Source organism: Mus musculus, chromosome 12 (assembly GCF_000001635.26).
Source record: "Mus musculus strain C57BL/6J chromosome 12, GRCm38.p6 C57BL/6J".
NCBI lineage: Eukaryota > Metazoa > Chordata > Mammalia > Rodentia > Muridae > Mus > Mus musculus.
Window position 1 is genome coordinate 87,147,086 of NC_000078.6, and position 19,076 is coordinate 87,166,161.

At 47.5% G+C, this 19,076-nt stretch overlaps 2 protein-coding genes and 1 long non-coding RNA gene across 12 annotated transcripts in view; 1 reads left to right on the forward strand and 2 right to left on the reverse strand.

Annotated features, from left to right (window-relative positions):
- Positions 1–883, reverse strand: part of Pomt2 (protein-O-mannosyltransferase 2) — a 41,108-nt gene extending 40,225 nt beyond the window's left edge. For 3 of the 4 annotated variants that reach the window (XR_003950038.1, XR_003950039.1, XM_011244088.3), the window contains exon 1: positions 86–883. Coding sequence is in view for 2 of the 4 variants with exons in the window: in XM_011244088.3 (XP_011242390.2) it covers positions 86–543 (458 nt within the window). In the remaining 2 variants the exon portion in view is untranslated. The remainder of the gene's footprint in view (positions 1–85) is intronic. The other variant, NM_153415.4, reaches the window with a different exon arrangement.
- Gstz1 (glutathione transferase zeta 1 (maleylacetoacetate isomerase)) lies at positions 76–17,638 on the forward strand. 7 transcript variants are annotated; one of them, NM_001252555.1, is made up of 10 exons: positions 80–423; positions 8,388–8,484; positions 10,808–10,859; positions 11,993–12,060; positions 12,555–12,635; positions 12,965–13,090; positions 14,390–14,468; positions 14,955–15,007; positions 15,903–15,952; positions 16,619–17,638. In NM_001252555.1, exons 5-10 carry the CDS (start codon positions 12,585–12,587, stop codon positions 16,743–16,745), a joined length of 486 nt encoding a protein of 161 aa, NP_001239484.1. In that variant the 5' UTR covers positions 80–423; positions 8,388–8,484; positions 10,808–10,859; positions 11,993–12,060; positions 12,555–12,584; the 3' UTR covers positions 16,746–17,638. The 7 variants fall into 7 exon arrangements, with proteins under 7 accessions (XP_006515537.1, NP_001239484.1, XP_006515538.1 ...); XM_006515474.3 differs by lacking the exon at positions 8,388–8,484 and having other exon boundaries at positions 76–423; NM_010363.4 differs by lacking the exons at positions 80–423; positions 8,388–8,484 and adding an exon at positions 622–759.
- Gm6566 (predicted gene 6566) lies at positions 2,390–8,400 on the reverse strand. The gene is made up of 3 exons (NR_136901.1): positions 8,246–8,400; positions 5,954–6,109; positions 2,390–3,248 (listed from the first exon to the last, which is right to left on the reverse strand). It is a non-coding gene; the product is annotated as a predicted gene 6566 (long non-coding RNA).
- Positions 17,639–19,076: the final 1,438 nt, after the last annotated feature.

Here is a 19,076-nt window from a genome sequence, read left to right on the forward strand (position 1 = left end):
CACTTCGCGCCCTCAAGCCAATCAGAGGGTGGCGTCACTCCCTCTCAGTTGCCATGGTGCCCGCCAAGTCCTTTCCGCCACTTACCAGATGTGAGCAGGCTGGTCCAGCCGGTGAAAGCGGGTGGCAAAGGACAGCAGCGTCACCACAGCCAACGTGGCCCACCACCCTGCCGCCTGGAAGCGCCGCGAGCTCCAAGCAGGCCGTTTAAGTTTCCGTGCTGCAGCCTGGGGGACCACGTCTCGGCTCACGGCTCTGGCAGCCTGCGGCACACAGCGGCCCCTACGGGGACGCAGCTCGGAGCCCGCTAGGCCACCGCCTATGGCCGGCGGCATCCTCCCCTTCCGAAGGATCACCCTCCGGGCCGGAGGCACGCCGGGTCTTGTCCGCTGCCCCGTCAAGGGGTCATAAGAAGGCGTCTCGAGGTGCCATGGGATTTGTAGTTCCCTCCGTTTGCCGCGGAGCGCCGGGCCCCGGGCTCTGGGCGGGGCGGAAAGTGTGGTGGCCGCCCGGGCAGCTAAGAGGCGGCCTGAGGCGTAGAGCATTGCGGGAGGCGGAGGGAAACCAAGGACTGACAAACTCGAGTCGGCTCATGAACTACAACTCCCAGCAGCTCAGGGGGCGGGGGCGGGGCCAGCCCGAAGGAGGGAGGCCATCTAGTCCAACCTTCGCTCTCTGGACCCCGCTAGGCCTCAGTCATCTTCTAGTCCCGAGAGCTGACTTTCTTGGCCGGCCGACCGGGCGAGATGCAAGCCGGGAAGGTCTGTGCCCCACGTCCGGGGATGAGGGTCTCTCCTGAGAAACGCGGAGAAGAGCTGTGGGGGGGGGCGGGGCTGAGAGCTCGCTTCTTCGCGTGGCGCCACAACGACTCCCGGCGTGCACCTCGGCGCCCGCTCACTCTACACCTGCGCGCTGGCCGCTGAACCTTATGGTGGTGGTAGATTGGGCCGGGAAGGCTAAACTTGGAAGCTTTTGAGGGGCGTCCAATCGCGCTTTTCCCTGCTTCGGGTAGACAGACCTCTTCTAGGGCTTTCAAACATGGTTCCCTACTTTGCAGTTTCGCGGCGCCCTTCGTATGTCTCTCAGGGGACCTGGTGGTCCAGGCATGCACCAAAGGCAAGGGGGAAAGATGTGACTCTTTAACGACGTTAATAATCACTTGTAGTATCTGCTCAGGTTTCTAGTTTTGTCGGTTTGGCTCTAAGAAACGATCTTGCTGTGCAGCCCAACCTGACTTTGAACTTTGACTCTCCCGCCCCCGCCTTCCAAGTGCTGGGATTCCAGGCTGTGGCATATGGAGCGTCCAGGGTTTAAGTCGAACTTCTTTAGTCCACCCTAGAGCCATTTGTATTTAAGCCATTGCTGGAATGGAGCTGCGAGTGTGTTTTATAAGAGACTTAAAATTGAGTCTCTTAGGAGGGCCGATATGTAGGAAGGCGGCACATTAGATGCAAAGGACATTGCATCCGGTTAATATAGATTTTCCACATACAGATGTGATTTTTCAGGATTTTAATCATGTAAGAAATGGTATAAAAACAGCTAGGGATGTACGCAACTCTGACGTAGCTCCTAGCATGGGCCGAGTCTCCCACAACAGAAAAACTGCAAATTTAAAGTCGCCAGAATGCATGTTTGAGTTGGAAACATGATCCTTCCCGGTGCTAATTAAACGGACATTCTACTTGATATTAAAAAGTAGCTGTTCAAGTGCAAAAATCGCCAGGTGGTTTGCTGTTAGTGCTTAGCTGTGATTTCTCTCCCTGTTTATCTAAAAGCACATAGGAGACAAGCCTCCAGATGCTCTGCAGAGAGGGTTAGGATTGTCTTTATCAGGTTAACTGATGTGGGAGAGTGACACCATTCCCTGGGTTGGGTCTGGCTGGGCCCATAATAAGGGGGAAGTCAGCCAAGCACCAACACACAGCATTGTTCTGTTTCATGCTGTGGATGCATAGGTTACTTACCAGCTGTTTCAGGCTGCTCTTCCCCCAAACCCCACCCCACCCCCACCCCAGGTGACTTACTACATCTTGAATTATAAGCCAAAATAAACCACTCTTCTTTAGACTGCCTTTGTTGGGGCATTTTATCATAGCAGCAGGAAAAGAAACTAAAATGATATATAAGAAAAAAAAATAATAATAGATGTAGGGTAAGATTCCAGCTGGGTGATGGTGATGCATGCCTTTAATCCCAGCACTCGGGAGGTAGAGGCAAGCGGATTTCTGAGTTCGAGGCCAGCCTGATCTACAAAGTGAGTTCCAGGACAGCCGGGGCTATACAGAGAAACCCTGTCTCGAAAAAGCCAAAAAAAAAAAAATTCTGTTTCCTGCTGAAGGGCCATGGGGTGTCGCGCCCACCTCAGCCAGCAAGGAAGACACGACATGGTCAGATTCTTCTCAACAGCCTTTATTGCAGGAACACCTCGATGCTGCTACCGGGACAGGGCACCCAGGGAGGGCTGCTTATATACACCCTAGCACAGGAGAAGGCTCCATGGCCCCCCAGGATTGGTCAGTCTGCCTGCATCTAATTTGCATGTACCTGCTCAGGAGGGGTCAGGCTAGCACCTGCGCAATGGTGTTGTTTACCACAAAGGCACACAGAAAGCCTGCGCCATCTTAGAGTTGGCTTCCTACATCTCCCTCTTTTTTCTTTAATGAAATGAGGCTGGTCTAGGCCTGGGCAAATCTGTCCATGGCCAGGGCTCCTGTCTTAGGTCGATCCTCTAGTATCACAGCCTTACCCATCATAGGGTTATCCTATGATGGCCTCCAGGCCCCTTCTCTTAGGTTGGTCTGTGCATGAGGAAAGTTGCCCGTCTCTGGATACCATGGATCTGTGTGACTACAACTGCCAAATGACCTAGGGCGGACTCTTAATTTTTTAAAGAGGCCAGCCAAATATTGGGAGATGCACCATCTTCAATTGCCAACAAAGCTTGGTAGACCACTGCTTTATGTTGAGCATACTCTCTTTTTAGTTGACACAATAGCCAGATGCAGAAGACACACCCCAGGAGGACCACTGTCCCCCAGGCCAACATTCCTGCCCACTCCTTTAAAAAGGAGAAGGCATTGGTGATCCAGGAGGTGAAGTCTCCCAGGGTGACAGGGTCGGGTCGAGTGCTGTTGAGTTTGGCAATCTGGAGGAGCAACTTTCTGCTCTGCTTTGGCTGACCAATTTCCTTTAAGATAAGCAATTTTCATGTCAGCCTTTCTGGTACCCAAATTGGATGTTCTTTATCCTGTGGAAAAACACAAACAGCTCCCCTAGATCTCGAAATAACGGGATCTGGGCCATACCATTTACCAGTTAAGACATCTTCCCATTTTACATCATGTTGAATTACAGGCGAGGTCATGGCATGCCTGTCTGCAGCCGAGCGACCATGATCATCCAAAATTTAAAAATTTAAGGTAAATAAAGCTAAAGATAATTGTTCTTTGGGTGCTCGTCCGTAGGCAATTCCCTCTTTTTGTTTTTGTAACAGTTCTTTCAAGGTGCGATGTGCCCTTTCCACAATACCTTGGCCTTGTGGGCTATAGGGAAGGCTGGTGGTATGACTAACTTGCATAGTTTCGCAGAAGACTTGGAAGGATGTTGATGTATATGCAGGTCCATTATCAGTTTTTAAATTAGCTGGGTTTTCCCAAGCTGCCCATGAGTCTAAGCAATGGCTAATAACATTGTGGGTTTTTTCACCAGACATAGGGGAGGCATACATGATACCTGAACAGGTGTCAATAGAAACATGGACATATTTTAGTTTTCCAAAAGCTGGAACATGTGTAACATCTATTTGCCATACTTTTAGAGGGATCAATCCACGAGGGTTAATCCCAACATGGGGAGGGTGATGAAACTGCACGCATTGAGGGCATTGCAATACAACAGTTCTTACTGAGGCCCGGGAAATATTAAATTTTTACTGCAATGTGGCAGCGGGGACATGATACAATTGATGAAAACCTTTTGCAAGCTCTAATGGAGTAACATGAAAAATGAATTCCATACGAGTACTTGCATCTACCAGGGCATTCCTTTCAGTCATAGGGCCTGGCAGAGTAGAATGAGCCCGAATATGCTGAATAAAAAATTTACTTTTCCTATTCCAAATCAAGTTTTGTAATTCTGACAAAATAGCACATACAGGGCTGGTAGATTTGATGGGTCCTGCAACTTCCAATGCTTTTACTGCATTCACTACATATGCTGAATCAGACACTAAATTAAAGGAAATTTCAAACCTCTTAAATACTTCTAATACGATTTTACATTCAACTAGTTGCGGGTTACCAGGATCATATTGAAATAAAACAGGGTTTTGAGAATTAACCACATAAGTGCCAACACCTGCTTTAGAACCATCTGTATAAATATCCAGTGCACCTGGTATGGGTTTAGATGTCATAACCTTTGGAAAAAATCACTGGATGTTCAGTAAAAAATTGTAATAAAGAATCTTTAGGATAATGATTATCTAATTCCCCATCATAACTACAACGCAACAGAGCCCATTCATCAACTAAAGAGCTCAGGGTCTGTATTTGGTTAGCATTATATGGTGTAATAATTTTTTGAGGGGGGTCTCCAAAATGTTGAATGCATGACTTAATGCCCAAGATTGCTAAATGGGCTACAGTGGTGAGATAATATTTAAGAGTTTTATTAGGAGACACCTGAGGATAAATCCACAATAGTGGACCTGATTGCCACAATACTCCGGTCGGTTGGCGAAACGTCTTCAGGACACACAAATGTATGTTCTCTCCTTCTTTCCATCTACATAATTTAGCTTTTTCTATGCACCTCTCTACCTTTCCTAAGGCAACTCGGGCCTCAGGAGTGAGGGCACAGGGGGGCGGGAGGACAATTGAGGGTCACCTTTCAGCATATCAAAGAGTGGAGTTAATTCAGAATTGGGTAGCCTCATATATGGGCGAATCCAATTTATATCACCTAGCAATTTCTGGAAATCATTTAATGTTTTTAAATGATCTTTGTACAATTCTATCTTTTGAGGTACTACATAATGTGAAGTAACTCGGGTACCCAAAAACTCTCCTAAATTTCCCATCTGAACTTTGTCAGGTGCTACAAACAATTGTTTCTTTTCTAATTCTTTTACTAATTCTATATAAGCTTTATCTAAACTTTATTATTAGAAGCAAGGAGGATATCATCCATATAATGCACTATCCTCAATTTTGGAAATGCGTCACGGACAGGTTGTAATGCTTCTCCTACAAAAAGTTGACACAAGTAGGACTATTGGCCATGTCTTGAGGTAAAACGACCCATTGATACCGTTTATCAGGCCCTTCATTATTTACAGAAGGGAGAGTAAAAGCAAAGCGCTTGCTATCACACAATGCAAGTGGAATAGAAAAAACAATCCTTAATATCAATTATTATTATAGGCCAATCAGCAGGCAGGCTAGAGAGCAGGGGCAGGCCTCTTTGTGTTGGGCCCATAATTTGCATTTGATTATTAATAGCTCTAAGATCATGTAAAAGCCTCCATTTACCTGATTTTTTCTTGATTACAAATATAGGTGTATTCCATGGTGACTGGGAGGATTTAATATGTCCTAATTCCAATTGTTCCCTTACTAATTCCCTGGCTGCTGCCAATTTTTCAGAGGAAAGAGGCCATTGAGGAACCCATACAGGTTCTTCTGTTTTCCAAGTAATGGGTATACAGCCCTCAACGGCCCCTAGGAAAAACCCAGTCCTTTTTTATCTAGTTTAAACTTGGTTGGTACTGGCATAGTACTGCCTTGTAATGACTTTCCTAATCCTTTACCTGGAGTATAGCCCATGTTAGACATTATCTCCTTAGCTTGTGGGGAATATTCATTAATCTAAGATCCATCTTGGTCAGGACATCCCTGCCCCACAGAGTCACAGGAATATCCACAATATAAGGGATAAATTTTCCTGACTTACCTTCGTCATTTCTCCAGGTTAATTCCTTAGTACTGACAAGAGGAGCAGTCTCGTAACCCAGATCACGCAGGCTTTGAGATGATGTCTGCAAGGGCCACTTTGACAGCCAATCATGAGTGGAGATAATACTGCAATCTGCACCAGTGTCTAATAATCCTAAAAAGGATTAAAAAGTTAGCATGGGGTGGTCTCCTAATTCCATAGATAAGAAAGCAAATCAAGAACCTGTAGAACCTAGTCTGTTCTCTCTTATTTTATTATTTGCTGGGAAATATTTATGTAAACTGGGTAATAGCAACAATTGAGCAATTCTATCTCCCGTGGAGATAGCTGAGATGCCAGCAGGGGAGGCTACCAAAACCTTTACAACTCCAGTATAGTCAGGATCAATCACTCCAGGGGTTATCTGTAATCCTTTTAAAGCAGAAGATGAGCGGCCAAGCAATAGTCCTACAGTATCTTTGGGAAGGGGGCCTTTAAAATCTGTATCTACCTAATAAAAAATGGAAAAGGAAAAAAAATAAAATCTGTATCTATGGGCTGTACCGCCATCTGTGGGGTTAATACGAGTCTGGTGGTGGAGTGGAGGTCCAATCCTGCAGAGCCAGTAGTGGCTCTCCGTGGTCTCTCGGATGACAGAGAGACGGCCAAAGTTTCTTCTGGTCTTTCTGAAGAGCCCCATATATTTGAGGGCCCTGGGGACGTGGGCCCCACTGTCCGTTTTTTGGCCTGGTGCCACCATATCTCAGTGGGCGTGGCAGAACGAATGAGCAGGAAGCTCCACCCCGAGCAAGCAGGTTTCAGGCTGGGAGAGGAGAGACTACAATATCCTGCTTGTAATGGTCGGCCTTCTATATCCTTTGTAGATCTGCATTCATTAGCCCAATGTTTCCCCTTCCTACATTTATGGCATAAGCCTGGCTGTCTAGGTTTATCTAATACGGCCTGTTTTTCATTTTCAGGGCAGTTTCTTCTAAAATGTCCTCTTTGGCCACACTTATAACAAGTATCATTATTAGATCTATCCAATTGTATTACAGCTGCCGCCAGGCCTGCATTGGTTAATGGGCCCCCTAGTTCTCTGCAAACCTTCATCCATACTTCTAAACCTTTATGGTTATAGGGTGTAATGGCTGCTTTGCATTCCTTAGTGCATTGCTCATATACTAGCTGTTTGACTAAAGGCATAGCTGTATCAGGGTCTCCAAAGATTCTAGTAGCTGCCTCAACAAGGCGTGCTACAAAGTCTGAGAATGGTTCTGTGGGGCCCTGCAAAATTTTCATAAGATTGCCTGAGACTGCGCCTTTGTTCGGCAACGCTTTCCAGGCTTTGGTGGCTACTTCAATTATTTGGGCATAGACTGTTTCAGGATAATTTGTTTGATCTAAAGCAAAACGTCCTAAACCCAGAAGCATGTCTGCATCCCAATGTCTCTGAGGATCTTGTCCTATGGCTAAATTGGCTGCTGCCTGACTATTTGCATATTCATAAGTCAAGGACTTCCGATCTAAATATTGCCTGGACGACAAGCAAGCCCGAGCCACATTATTCCAGTACCCAGGGGTGAGGCAATATCTGGCAAGCACCTCAATTTGTGCAACCACAAAAGCTGCACCCACCCCATAAGTACAGACTGATTCTGCCAGTTGCTTAATAGTTTTGAAATCCACTGGCTCATGATACCATTGCCCTTGGCCATCAGCAAAACCAGGGAAACTTAGACCAACTTCTTTCCAAACCTCCAGACAGAGAGAGGTACCTGGTTTAGCAGCCCTGGCGGGCTCCCAGCACTTTCAGTTTTATTCTTTATTTCGCCGATACTCCCTTTTTCAATGGGTTGGCTCTATATGGCCAATCCGGATCATACCTATCCCTCTCATACAGAGCTGCCTCTTCTTCTAGGTCAGCTTCATCATCCTCACTAAGCTCCGAGCCACTGGAATCAGAACTTGATAGACTTAGCGATAAGTCTTTTAAAGAGGGATATATTTTTGCTATTTCCTTTTCTTTATCACTGTTTCCTTTTCCTTTTGTATTTATCTTTTCTCCCTTCTCTTTTCCTTTTCGCCCCTTTTCCTTCCTTTGCTCATACATTCCTTATCTTCCTCTGACATGCTTTCTTGTTGTTCCGTAAGAATTTTCTGACCTGCCTTAACTGCTTCTATTAAACAAAAGCAGAGGACAGAAATTACAAAAAACAAAACAACAACGATAAGAGCTACCCACACTGGGTCTACGAGCGAGAAAAACATATCCCCCCTTTTAACCGGGAATCAATTTGGGAGACTTACCTGTACCGCCATTCCCCAGCTGAAGAGTTCTGAATCCACGAGATCCTCGGGTCCCCATAGGGGCCACCAATTTGTTGTGCCCACCTCGGCTGACAAGGAAGACACAACACGGTCGGATTTTTCTCAACAGCCTTTATTGCAGGAACGCCTCGATGCTGCTACAGGGATCCCGGGTACCCAGGGAGGACTGCTTATATACACCCTAGCACAGGAGAAGGCTCCGTGGCCCCCCGGGATTGGTCAGTCTGCCGGCATCTAATTTGCATGCACCTGCTCCGGAGGGGTCGGCGCCAGATTCGGGCTAGCTAGCGCCTATGCAGTGGTGTTGTTTACCACAAAGGCACACCGGAAACCAGTGCCATCTTAGAGTTGGCTTCCTACGATGGGGTGGGTAGGAGTAGTTAGCATGACTCTAGGCACCCTTAGTACAGCCAGGTTTGTGACACATACTACATAAGGCATCCTCTCCAGCAGTTCTCATTTTTGCCACTCCCTCGTGGTCAGTGTCTCTAAGCTCTGTTGGGCCCAGTGCTCCCCTGGCCTTCCCAGATAAAGAAGGAGATACCTCTCCAGATAGAATGCACTGTGGTCTCCCACGTCCTCCGAGGACACTGGCTGCATCGCCTGTGCTCTAGCCATGCCCATCTTCCCTTTCCCCACAGAAGGTGCTGAGGAGGCACAGGCCCTGGGCTTGGGGGCCGCCCTGAGAGAACCTGGGCCTACTTGTTGCCTTGCTCTTGTGGGCTTCTGTGTTGGTGGCCCTTGGGACAGGGAAACTGCTTCACATAGTATCTTGGTCTGAGGAGACAGCAGAAGGAGGGGAACTTAGGTGAAATGACTGTGGTCCGAGGAGTTGTAGGTGATCTGAGTGTTGATTTCTGTCGCATCTTTGTGGATATTGTCTGCAGGAAGGTGCATGGGTGCTTATTGTCTGTTCCTGAGTCCTGCTATGAAATGGCTACCCAGAAAACACCAGAGAAATTAACTTCCATTCCCTTTAATCTTAGATCACACATTCTAGGGGCCCAAATGTAACAAAATTCATGGCAAATCAGGGGGCATGCTCATCCTAAAAGGGGCCATTGATCTGTTCCAATAAGTTGTTACGATTTAAGAGGCTAATGCCACAGACTCCTGAAGTTTTAAAGGGGAAAAAGACAAGGTTTGTGTGTGAAATATCCTGGTTTAAAACATCCAGATAAATAAATCATACATTTATTGGGGGGCTAAAGAGATGGCTCAGCCGTTAAAAGCACTGTCTGCCCTTCCAGAGGACCTGGATTCAATTCCCAGCACCCACAAGGCAACTCACAACCATCTACAATTAATTTTTTTCTAGTGATGAAACTATTTTCAAAGCTCTGGCTTTGTTATTTTAATTATGTGTATTATTGTGTCTGCATGTAACTATGTGAAGGTGAGTGCCAGCGCCCATGGAGACCAGGCATTGAATCTCTTGGAGCTGGGATTACAGGCAGTTGTGAGCTGCCTGCCCGATGTGGGTGCTGGGAACCAAGCTCCACTCCTGGAAGGGCAGCCAGCACTCTTAACCATCGAGCCATCTCTCTAGCTCCCCATAAAAATAAACCTAAAAAAAAAAAAAAAAAACACTCACAGCAGGGTCGGGTTTTCCCCCAGTTTCTTCAGTCCAGTATCACCAAGCTGTAACTAACTGCCATGGCCCAGCCTGGGAAAGGACCAAAATTCAAAATTTGAAGTACAGTTTTTAAACCAAATGCATATCACTTTCTCTTCATTATAAAGTTGAAAAGTTGTTAATTAGAACACTGGTAAATCAGGGACCATTGGCATTACAAAATTCAGACAGGACCCTTGGGGACCTCCAGCTGGCAACCTCTCCTTTGTGGCAAATGGGCATACCTGCCATTTATTTCTATGAGGCCTCTGAGAATGGGGAGCTTCCAGGTGAGAAACACGAAAGCATGAAAATAAATAAGAAGCCCCATCTCTCTGCCAGCATTTTAGAGCAGCGTTTGTTTTATGAACAAAGGAGCTGAAGACCAGGAGAAGGCAGGAGTTTGTCTCTGGTCACAAAAGGCAGCTGCTTCCTGTCTCAGGTCTGGACCCTGAGCCTGCCTGCGCTGAGCCATTTCACCACATACTTTACCTCCAAGCCAGGCTACACTCTTTGCCCCAGTGCCACAAGTTGAAAAAGATTCCCTTTCTGACCAGAGTCCAGGATCCTCTGGTGCCTGTCTAGCCGCTTTCCCATTGGCTCCTGAGACCCACCCCTGGTTTCCGCCCCCTGCCTCCCAGCTCTGTGAGAGAAAAAAAGTTCCTTAGGAAGCTACTGCACTATGGCTGACAAGGTAAGGCTAACACTTGAAAGCTGCTTCCTCTTGAGAGGCCCGTGATCCTCAGGAACTCAGCAGTCCAACTAGGACCCAAGACCCTGGAGGAAGGAGGGCCGGTGCCATGGGAAGAAACTGGTGCTTAGAGTCTTTTGCCTGTGAGCTGGTCGGTGCCTGCTTCCAACAAGACGGGCCCTACAGCTGGAAACCTGCTAAATTAATATCCACCCTCATCCTCCTCTCTCCACAGCCTATCCTCTACTCCTATTTCCGAAGCTCCTGTTCATGGAGAGTTCGAATTGGTAAGAGCTCAGCTTCCGGATGAGGGGATGGGGGGGTGGGGTGGGGCAAAGGACCTCATATCCCTCTCCTGTCCCGTTGCGCCCTCCAGCAACCACCGCCCCTGTTTTGAAGCCTCCATCTCTGAATGTCACTTCCAGCTAGAAAGTCCAACAAGAGGACAGTGGGAGTGGGAGGAAGAGGGGTTGTTTTTCACCTCGGGGCTGCTACTTCTGTCACACTGCACTTGAGAAGCCTTTAGCAACCATGCCTAGAACAGGTTCACAAAATCCAGAGGTCCCTGGTAACCGGCAGGGGAGCAGCTGGCCTCGATCTGTTCTTATCTTATTTGATCTGGCTAATCAAACACAACTGTTTGGAGTTGACCACAGAGATTTCAGGAGCGTAGACACTAGAGCTCTCTGCTTGAGTCCAGGTCTGACTCTCGCTTCTCCAGTGAGCACAGCTGTTGGCAAAGGCTACCCTCATAGCAGTGCGTACCAAAGAAGTCTATGCCTAGTGCTTTTGTGTGTGTGACCCTCTTTCCACCCCAGCGATCATAGGAGGGGGGACTGTTAGTGTTCCCATTGTACAAACTAAGGCACAGGAAGGTTAAGTAAATTGCCCTTGATCATGCAACTACTAAGAAGAAAACCTGCAGTTTGAACCATGTAGTCTGGCTCAAGTCTATAATCATTTGATTTAATACTGACAACACAGCCTTGAAAGTGCTAAGCTCATGTCCTCCCACTAAGCTACACCCCTAGCCAATTCCCACACTTTCAACTACTGCACGGTGCTGCTTGTCAGATTTGGGAAACTGAGGCACAGAAACTCATTAAGTTACATGAACCAAGGCCGTACACCTACCAATTGAATACGGTAGGCTTTTAATCCAAGTAGCTTGTCTCCAGTCACCTACCTCACAGTCCTTTCCTGGGTCCCAAAGGCTCTCCCTTAACTGAGCTCAAAGTCAAAACACTATGGATACTGTCTCTGTAGTGCATACATGCTTTGGCCTCTCTCAGCCTAAATTTTACTCCACAGTAGAGCTGACCAGCAGAGGGGAGGCTCCTGGCATCACCCTGGGAGGGCTGCCTTTGAGAGCAGAGTCTAGCCAGAAGGCATTCCCTAACTCCTCTCTGGTCTCTCCTAGCTCTGGCGTTAAAAGGCATTGACTATGAGATAGTGCCCATCAACCTCATAAAGGATGGCGGGCAACAGGTAAGGAGGCTGTCCCAGGCTCACAACATGAGGATTGGACCTTGAAGGGGTACCAGATGGAGGACTAGCTGTCGCCTAGAAGGAAAACTGTATTTCATGGTTCCTGTGACTGGGAGGCTGCAGATGGCTCTCCTGAGCAGCAATAGTAGGATGGGAAGGGCTCAGTGCCTGATTTTTTTTTTAGGGTAGGTGGTAATGGGGCCTTTTCTGTATTGGGCCCTCAATGGATGAGTGAGTGAGGTAGGAGCTGACCTGGTGACCACAGTAAAGAGTACAGGGAAAACCATAAAGCCGGACCATTGAGGTAAAGCTTGCATCTTATGAGCCTAGGATACTGCCTGGATTCCCTAGAAGTTATCTTGGTTTTAGGAACCAAGTCCTCCAAGGACAAGAACTATGGATCAGTACTAGGTCTACAGTTTTCCTACTTGCTTGGTTCTGTGTTAAGCTACTCAAGCAAGGCCACCCTGTTCACCACAGCCTTGTCCCCACAGTTCACTGAGGAATTTCAGACCCTGAACCCCATGAAGCAAGTGCCAGCGCTGAAAATTGATGGAATCACCATTGTCCAGTCAGTGAGTAGAGGACTTGGGGGTGGCAGAGTTCTGAATGAGGGGCCCTGACATCTCTTCCTAACTAACCTACAAGTGACCAAGCATAATAGGGATCATTAAGTGTATGGTAGAGGGAAGGAGAGAGGAAGGTTAAGCATGTGGGGACCCAAGTCCAGCAAGGTCCCCAAAGGACCTTTATAGTGCTCCAGTTGAGGAAGGTGTAGGGGAGAGTTGTGGTACCATTCATTGCAAAAAAAAAAAAAAAAAAAAAAAAAAAGGAGTTTGCTGCCTCTCCCCTCTGGTCCAGGGATTCCAAGCCCTCTCCCTGCCTCAATGTTCCCTCTGAACAGCTGGCCATCATGGAGTACCTGGAAGAGACTCGGCCTATCCCACGGCTCCTGCCTCAGGACCCACAGAAAAGAGCCATCGTGCGCATGATTTCTGACCTCATCGCTAGTGGCATCCAGCCCCTTCAGGTTAGGCACTGTTACACCTGCACCCTGTGCACCTCTCAGGCAGCCCTTCATACCCAAAGTGACGAGCCACAGGGAGGTGTTCTGCTGTGGATGGGGAAGGAGGGCAAGAAAGAAAAACTCCCAGGGGCCTTGACATAGACCACATGGCAGAAGGGGGCAGGGATCCCAGAAGTCTTCCATCAGCATTGTCCCTAACTCTGCTTCTAAGCCTGGGAGCATAAAGATGTTGAGACAGGAAAAGGGGTAGGGTAGCAGGTGTAGGTCCACCTCCAGCCTGGGCAGCTCCTGGTCATCTGCTCTGTAGCACACATGCAGGTAGGCCTTGCATTACCATACTTCCCTTCTCTGTGCTTCACAGATAACTGTGTTAGGTTTCTGTTTAGTCTGTTACAGACTGAACGAGTATGGCAGCCCTCATTAGGCAGGTCTATTGGTGGCTTCTTTCTAGTGATTTTTCATCATAGTATATTTTAGTAATAAATTATTTTAAAGTTAAGTTACATACATTTTCAGACATAGTGACTCAGTACACCATCATAGTGTAAACAGAACGTTTGTTTCATAACACTGAGAAGAAAAGAAAGTAAATTGCTTTATTACCAAATCTGCTAATTTCCCTAGTCTAGACTTAACCCCCATCTCCACAATATGCCAATGCTAGGATTCTTGTAAAGTTTTTTTGGTTTTATAAAGTAAGTTTTCATCTGTGAAATAGAAAGGCAAGTATTAAAATCACTCACCTGTGCTAACTTCTAATTTGCAAGGTAATGGCTCTAAAAGGGAGCAGTGACTTTGCAGGGTGACACAGCGAAATAGTATCGGAGCAAGGACCAAGCTCACCCTGCGTCACCGTTCTGTTTTTAACAATGGGGGCTGCACCTTAGTCATTATCTCTAGAAGCCAGTCCAACACGCCTGGCTTGCCCCCCCCCCCCCATATCATACAGCTTCTCTTTTCAAGACACCAAGTAGGAAGAAGTATTGAGAGAAAGAAGCCTTGGTCTGTGCCTATCTCTGTCAGTCATACCAGCATCCTATAGACCTATTCTTGCATATTGCTACTAAGCTCACATGGCTTTCAGAATACTTGGGATCACTGGGGAAGCCCCAAAAGGTGGCTACCGCCACCTTCAGAGCCCTCATGGAAGGAAGGGACCATATAGTCCAAAAGGGAGCAGAACAGGTAAACATCTAGGGCAGAGGGAACACTGAGCAGGGAACCTCCCTGCAGAGGCTTGGCAGAGGAGCAAACTCAGGCTGGCTTCCAGTGCAATGACTTTTTCTCTCTTGAGCTGTGCAGAACCTGTCTGTCCTGAAGCAAGTGGGACAGGAGAACCAGATGCAATGGGCCCAAAAGGTTATTACTTCCGGCTTTAACGGTGAGTCATTACTCTTACGAGCTGCCCCAGTGTGACCTCTTAGGGGACTGACCCTCACACAGAGCTCTGAGCATCTTGCCAGGCTGCTTTGACCTTGACAGTAGAATGGAGCAGAGGCCTGTGGACGGGCAGGTGGTGGGCTAGGCAGGCGCTTAAGCATGTTCGAGCTCCAGAACGCCTAGGAACCCCACACCTGGAGGCTCGTGGTCCCACAGAGTTGGTTGACAGCCATTGAGTACTCCAATCACGGTGCCAGTCTTCAGAACATTAGGCTGTCTGTGAGAGCTGTTGCCTTGGCCAACTGCATGGCTTGTCTATTCTGAGACTAGACAGGGAAGCCATGGGGAGCATTCTTCTCAGTCCTGGCTGCCATAGTCCCTACACTAGACTCTGCCCAATGCCCCAGCCTAGCTCTTCATTGTCTGCCTATGGAGGCCAGACCCTGGAGAAGCTGATGTAACTGTTATCCACATGGCCTTCCCACAGCTCTGGAGAAGATTCTGCAGAGCACAGCAGGGAAGTACTGCGTAGGAGATGAGGTAAGTGGCCCCAGCCCTGCCCACTGTGGCCTTCATGCTGACCCCAGGCCATCATTTCTCCCAGGTAGACCCAGTCAACTCCTTACCCTAAGGAGATCCTGGGCCAGCCTCCTGTGTAAACCTCTGCTCTGAGCAGTCAGTTTGTGGAAATGCCTCAGCTCATTCCTACACCGCCTCTAGAGCAGCAGTTCTCAACCTGTGGGTTGTGACCCCTTTGGGGCTCACACAACCCTTTAACAGCCATCACATATCCAATATCTTGCACATCAGATTTACATTACAATTCAAAACAGTAGCAAAATTACAGTAATGGATTAGTGATGAAATACTATTATTATAGTTGGGGTCACCACAACATGAGACGCTGTATTAAAGGAGCGCAGCACTAGGAAGGTTGAACTAGTGCAGTAGAGGTAGTGTGAGGTGTCCAGGCCAGAACACACTTCTGACTCAGTGAAGTGGTCCAGGCATCAGCTGAAGGGTTAGACTATCCCTTCCTTCACAGCCCAGAGATTCTAGGATTACGGAGCCCTTGATGCCTATAGAATAAGGCCTTGGGCCTGTGGTAGTCTGGTTCCATGGTTCCTTATCTGCTAGGAGTCCTCATTAAGTGCCTAGTCGTGGTGGCTTCAACAAGCACAGTGATAGCCACTAAGGCAGTTAGGCCTTCTCTGGTTGGTTGTCAGGGAAACTTGACATGGGAGAAATGCTACAGCACTGAGTGACAGGAACAGGCAGTTCCAGAGGAGACAGTGAGAGAGTGCTAGGGATTGTGTAAAGTGAAGCAAAAGGAAGTTGGATTGGCAGCCCTGGTACAGTCAACAGCGGGTACAGCCAGCCTTGCCAGTGAGTCTAGGTGATAATCCTTGTGCAAACTCCCTTGACCTTCCTTTAGGTATCCATGGCTGATGTGTGCTTAGTACCCCAAGTGGCAAATGCTGAAAGGTAAGAAAAAGTTCTGCCATTCTCCTTCACCTTACCCCTCCACCAGGGCCTCCACATGTACTACTGAGATAATGTCTCATGTGAACCCTTCTTTAGCTGCCAAGGAGCCACTACACCAGGCCATTATCAACTGCCCTGGCTTAGCAGAGATGTGGCAGAAGAAATCATTGAAATACCCCTACCATTCCCACTATAGCCTGGGTGACCCTGTATAGACAGCCATTGTGCCTTAGAGGAGGCTTATCTAAAGGAACCACTTCCAAGAACACTGCTGTACCCAAATGTGGAGTGTCTGCTTAGAAGTGAGCTCTGTGACCTCCCTCCATCAGCCCACCAGAAGGCATCATGCTTGCTCTTTAGAATATGGGCATGTATGGTGCATTCTCTCCCCTAAGAAGCTAGTAATGTGGGTGATGGGTCAGTCTATACAAATGCCTGACACCAGAATTCAGAGCCGTCATTTCTTAAAGAGAGGTATATGATGTTAGATGATAGCACTCCAGACCTACCCAGAGCATCCCAGCCAATGCGGTTCCCCATGTGGCAGGACTGATTTCAGTCCTTGTACTACAGCCCCTGAACCTCATCCAGCCCTGCCTCTACTTTCCACACTGCCCACAGCAGTGTCCCTGACAGCCTTGGCTTACAAATGTTTCTCTGCCACAGGTTCAAGGTGGATCTAAGCCCCTACCCTACCATCAGTCACATCAACAAGGAGCTGCTAGCCTTAGAGGTTTTCCAAGTGTCTCACCCCCGTCGACAGCCAGATACCCCTGCCGAGCTGAGGACTTAGCTCCCAAACCATGCCCATTGGTACAGGGAAGGGAGTAGGCCCAGATGCTGGGTGTTCTACTGCTGTGAAGAGACACCATGACCATGGCAACTCTGACAAAGAAAGACGTTCAATTAGCTTACAGTTTCAGAGATTCAGTCCATTATCATGATGGTAGAAAGCAAGGCACATGTAAGGCAGTCATGGTGCTGGAGAGGTAGCAGAGAATTCACATCTGGATCCAAAGGCAGCAAGAAGAGTGACACTGGGCCTGCTGTGAGCAATCTGAAACCTCAAAGCCCACCCCCAGAGACACAACGTCCTCCAAGAAGGCCACACCTCCTATTAGTGCAACTCCCTATATGCCTTTTTATTCAAACCAGAACAGGCCCAGAAATGAATGCATTATAGCAGAGGATTTGAACTTGAGCTCTTTCCTCAGGAAGCAGCAGATTCATGGAGTCCAGGCTATTTCTTCCAGGTCCCCGTATTAAAGTTTTCTCTAGCAACATGAAGCCAGTTCGATATATCTTCCTTCTGCTTGCACTATAGTCACTACAGTCTGCATTAATTCTCTTATCTGTCACGTGTTAGGAGGGGGTAGGCAGAGACATGACCAGCTCTCACCGGCTAATGTTAATTGTCAACTTGAAATAAAGCTAGAATCACCAGGGAGAAGGGCCTTTATAAATGTCTGTTGGGGGTTATATTGGTACCATTGAGGTGGGATGGCACCCAGCATGGATGGCACCATTCCCTAGGCAGAGGATCCTGGGGCCCAGAAGAGTAGAGAAGGAGTGGAGCAACCACCACACGTGCATTATGATCAGCTGCTCACGCTGATGTCTTGACTTCCCTGCCATTATGGACTATACCCTGAAACCATGGGCTAAAATAAACCTTCTCTCCTTTAAGTTGCTTTTGTCATGGACAATTTGTCACAGCAGCAGAGAAGAGACCATGAGGGCAGCCAAGAAGATTGCATGAGGATGCAAGTTTAAAATGCCTGGCAAAGCCAGGTGGTCATGGCTCGTATCTTTAATACCAGCACTTGGGATGCTGAGACAGGCAGATCTCTCTGAGTTTGAGGCCAGCCTGGTCTACAGAGTGAGTTCCAGAACAGGCAAAGTTACATATAAAGAAACCCTACCTCAAAAAAACAAAAAACAAAACAAATTGGGCAAATTTACCAAAGTTCAATAGGGAAGTCTGAATTCTTTCATTTCTTATTGAACCTGACTCCAGAAAACATTTACATTGAGTCATTAGTTGAAGGCAGGCCTCAGAAGATGAACATTTACACTGGCTGGAAATCATGTCTAGACATAGCAGAATAACTCGTTAGCCTTTTTCTCCCACAAGGGTTAGGAAGAGAAATAAGCACAGAGCCTATCTGAGAGAACAAGATCCAGGATGAAAAGATTTAAGAAGCAGGAAAGCATCTAGTGGCCAGCTGGGCTCCCAGAGCTAGGAGTTGCACTGCTGTTCTATGTCCACACCAGTACAGAGACATCTGCTGGTGTTCTCGACCCAGTTACTCATCCTAAGGAGAAGCCATACTCCTGAACTAGTTCCAGGACTAAGCACATTGAGGAAGTCCACTCATGAATGATGCTGGGAATGGAACTAGCCCCCTTCCTGTGCAGTGTAGACAGCTTGACCATCTCCAGCTTGGACTAACTAGGTGACAGCACTCCCCATACAGAGTACTCTGTACAGAGTATGTATAGCACTCTGATCAACAGCAGTACAGTTCTGTTTGCAATAAACCCATCATTGCTATAAATCTAATTTTCCCTTAGCTCCCATCTTGTAATGTTCTGCCACAGATTTATTTTTATGTTTTAAAATGTTTATGAGTGTTTTGCCTGCATATGTGTATGCCCACTATGTGCCTGCCTGGTGCCTGAAGAGGTCAGAGGAAGACAGGTGATCCTAACTTAGAACAGGAATAACATAGCTTGGGAGCCACTGTGTGGTACTGGATGCCAGACCCAGGTGCTCTGCAAGAACACCAGTGCTTGCAACCACTGGGACATCTCTCCAACCCCAAAGATTTTACAATTTAATTCTGTGTGGGTGTTTTGATTGTATATATGTCTGTGTACCGCGAGTGTGCAATGCCACCGGAGGCCAGAAGAGAGTATATCATGTTCTCTGGAACTGGAGTTAGAGATGGTTGTGAGCCACTGTGTGGGTGCTGGGAGCTGAACCTGGATCGTTTACGAGAGCAGCAAGTGCTCTTGATGGCTGAGCTATCGTTCTATACCCTTTGATAGGATTTTACATACAAGCAGACATTCATCTTAGGCTCAGTTTTTCTTAATTTTTATAATCTTAGATTATGAAAGA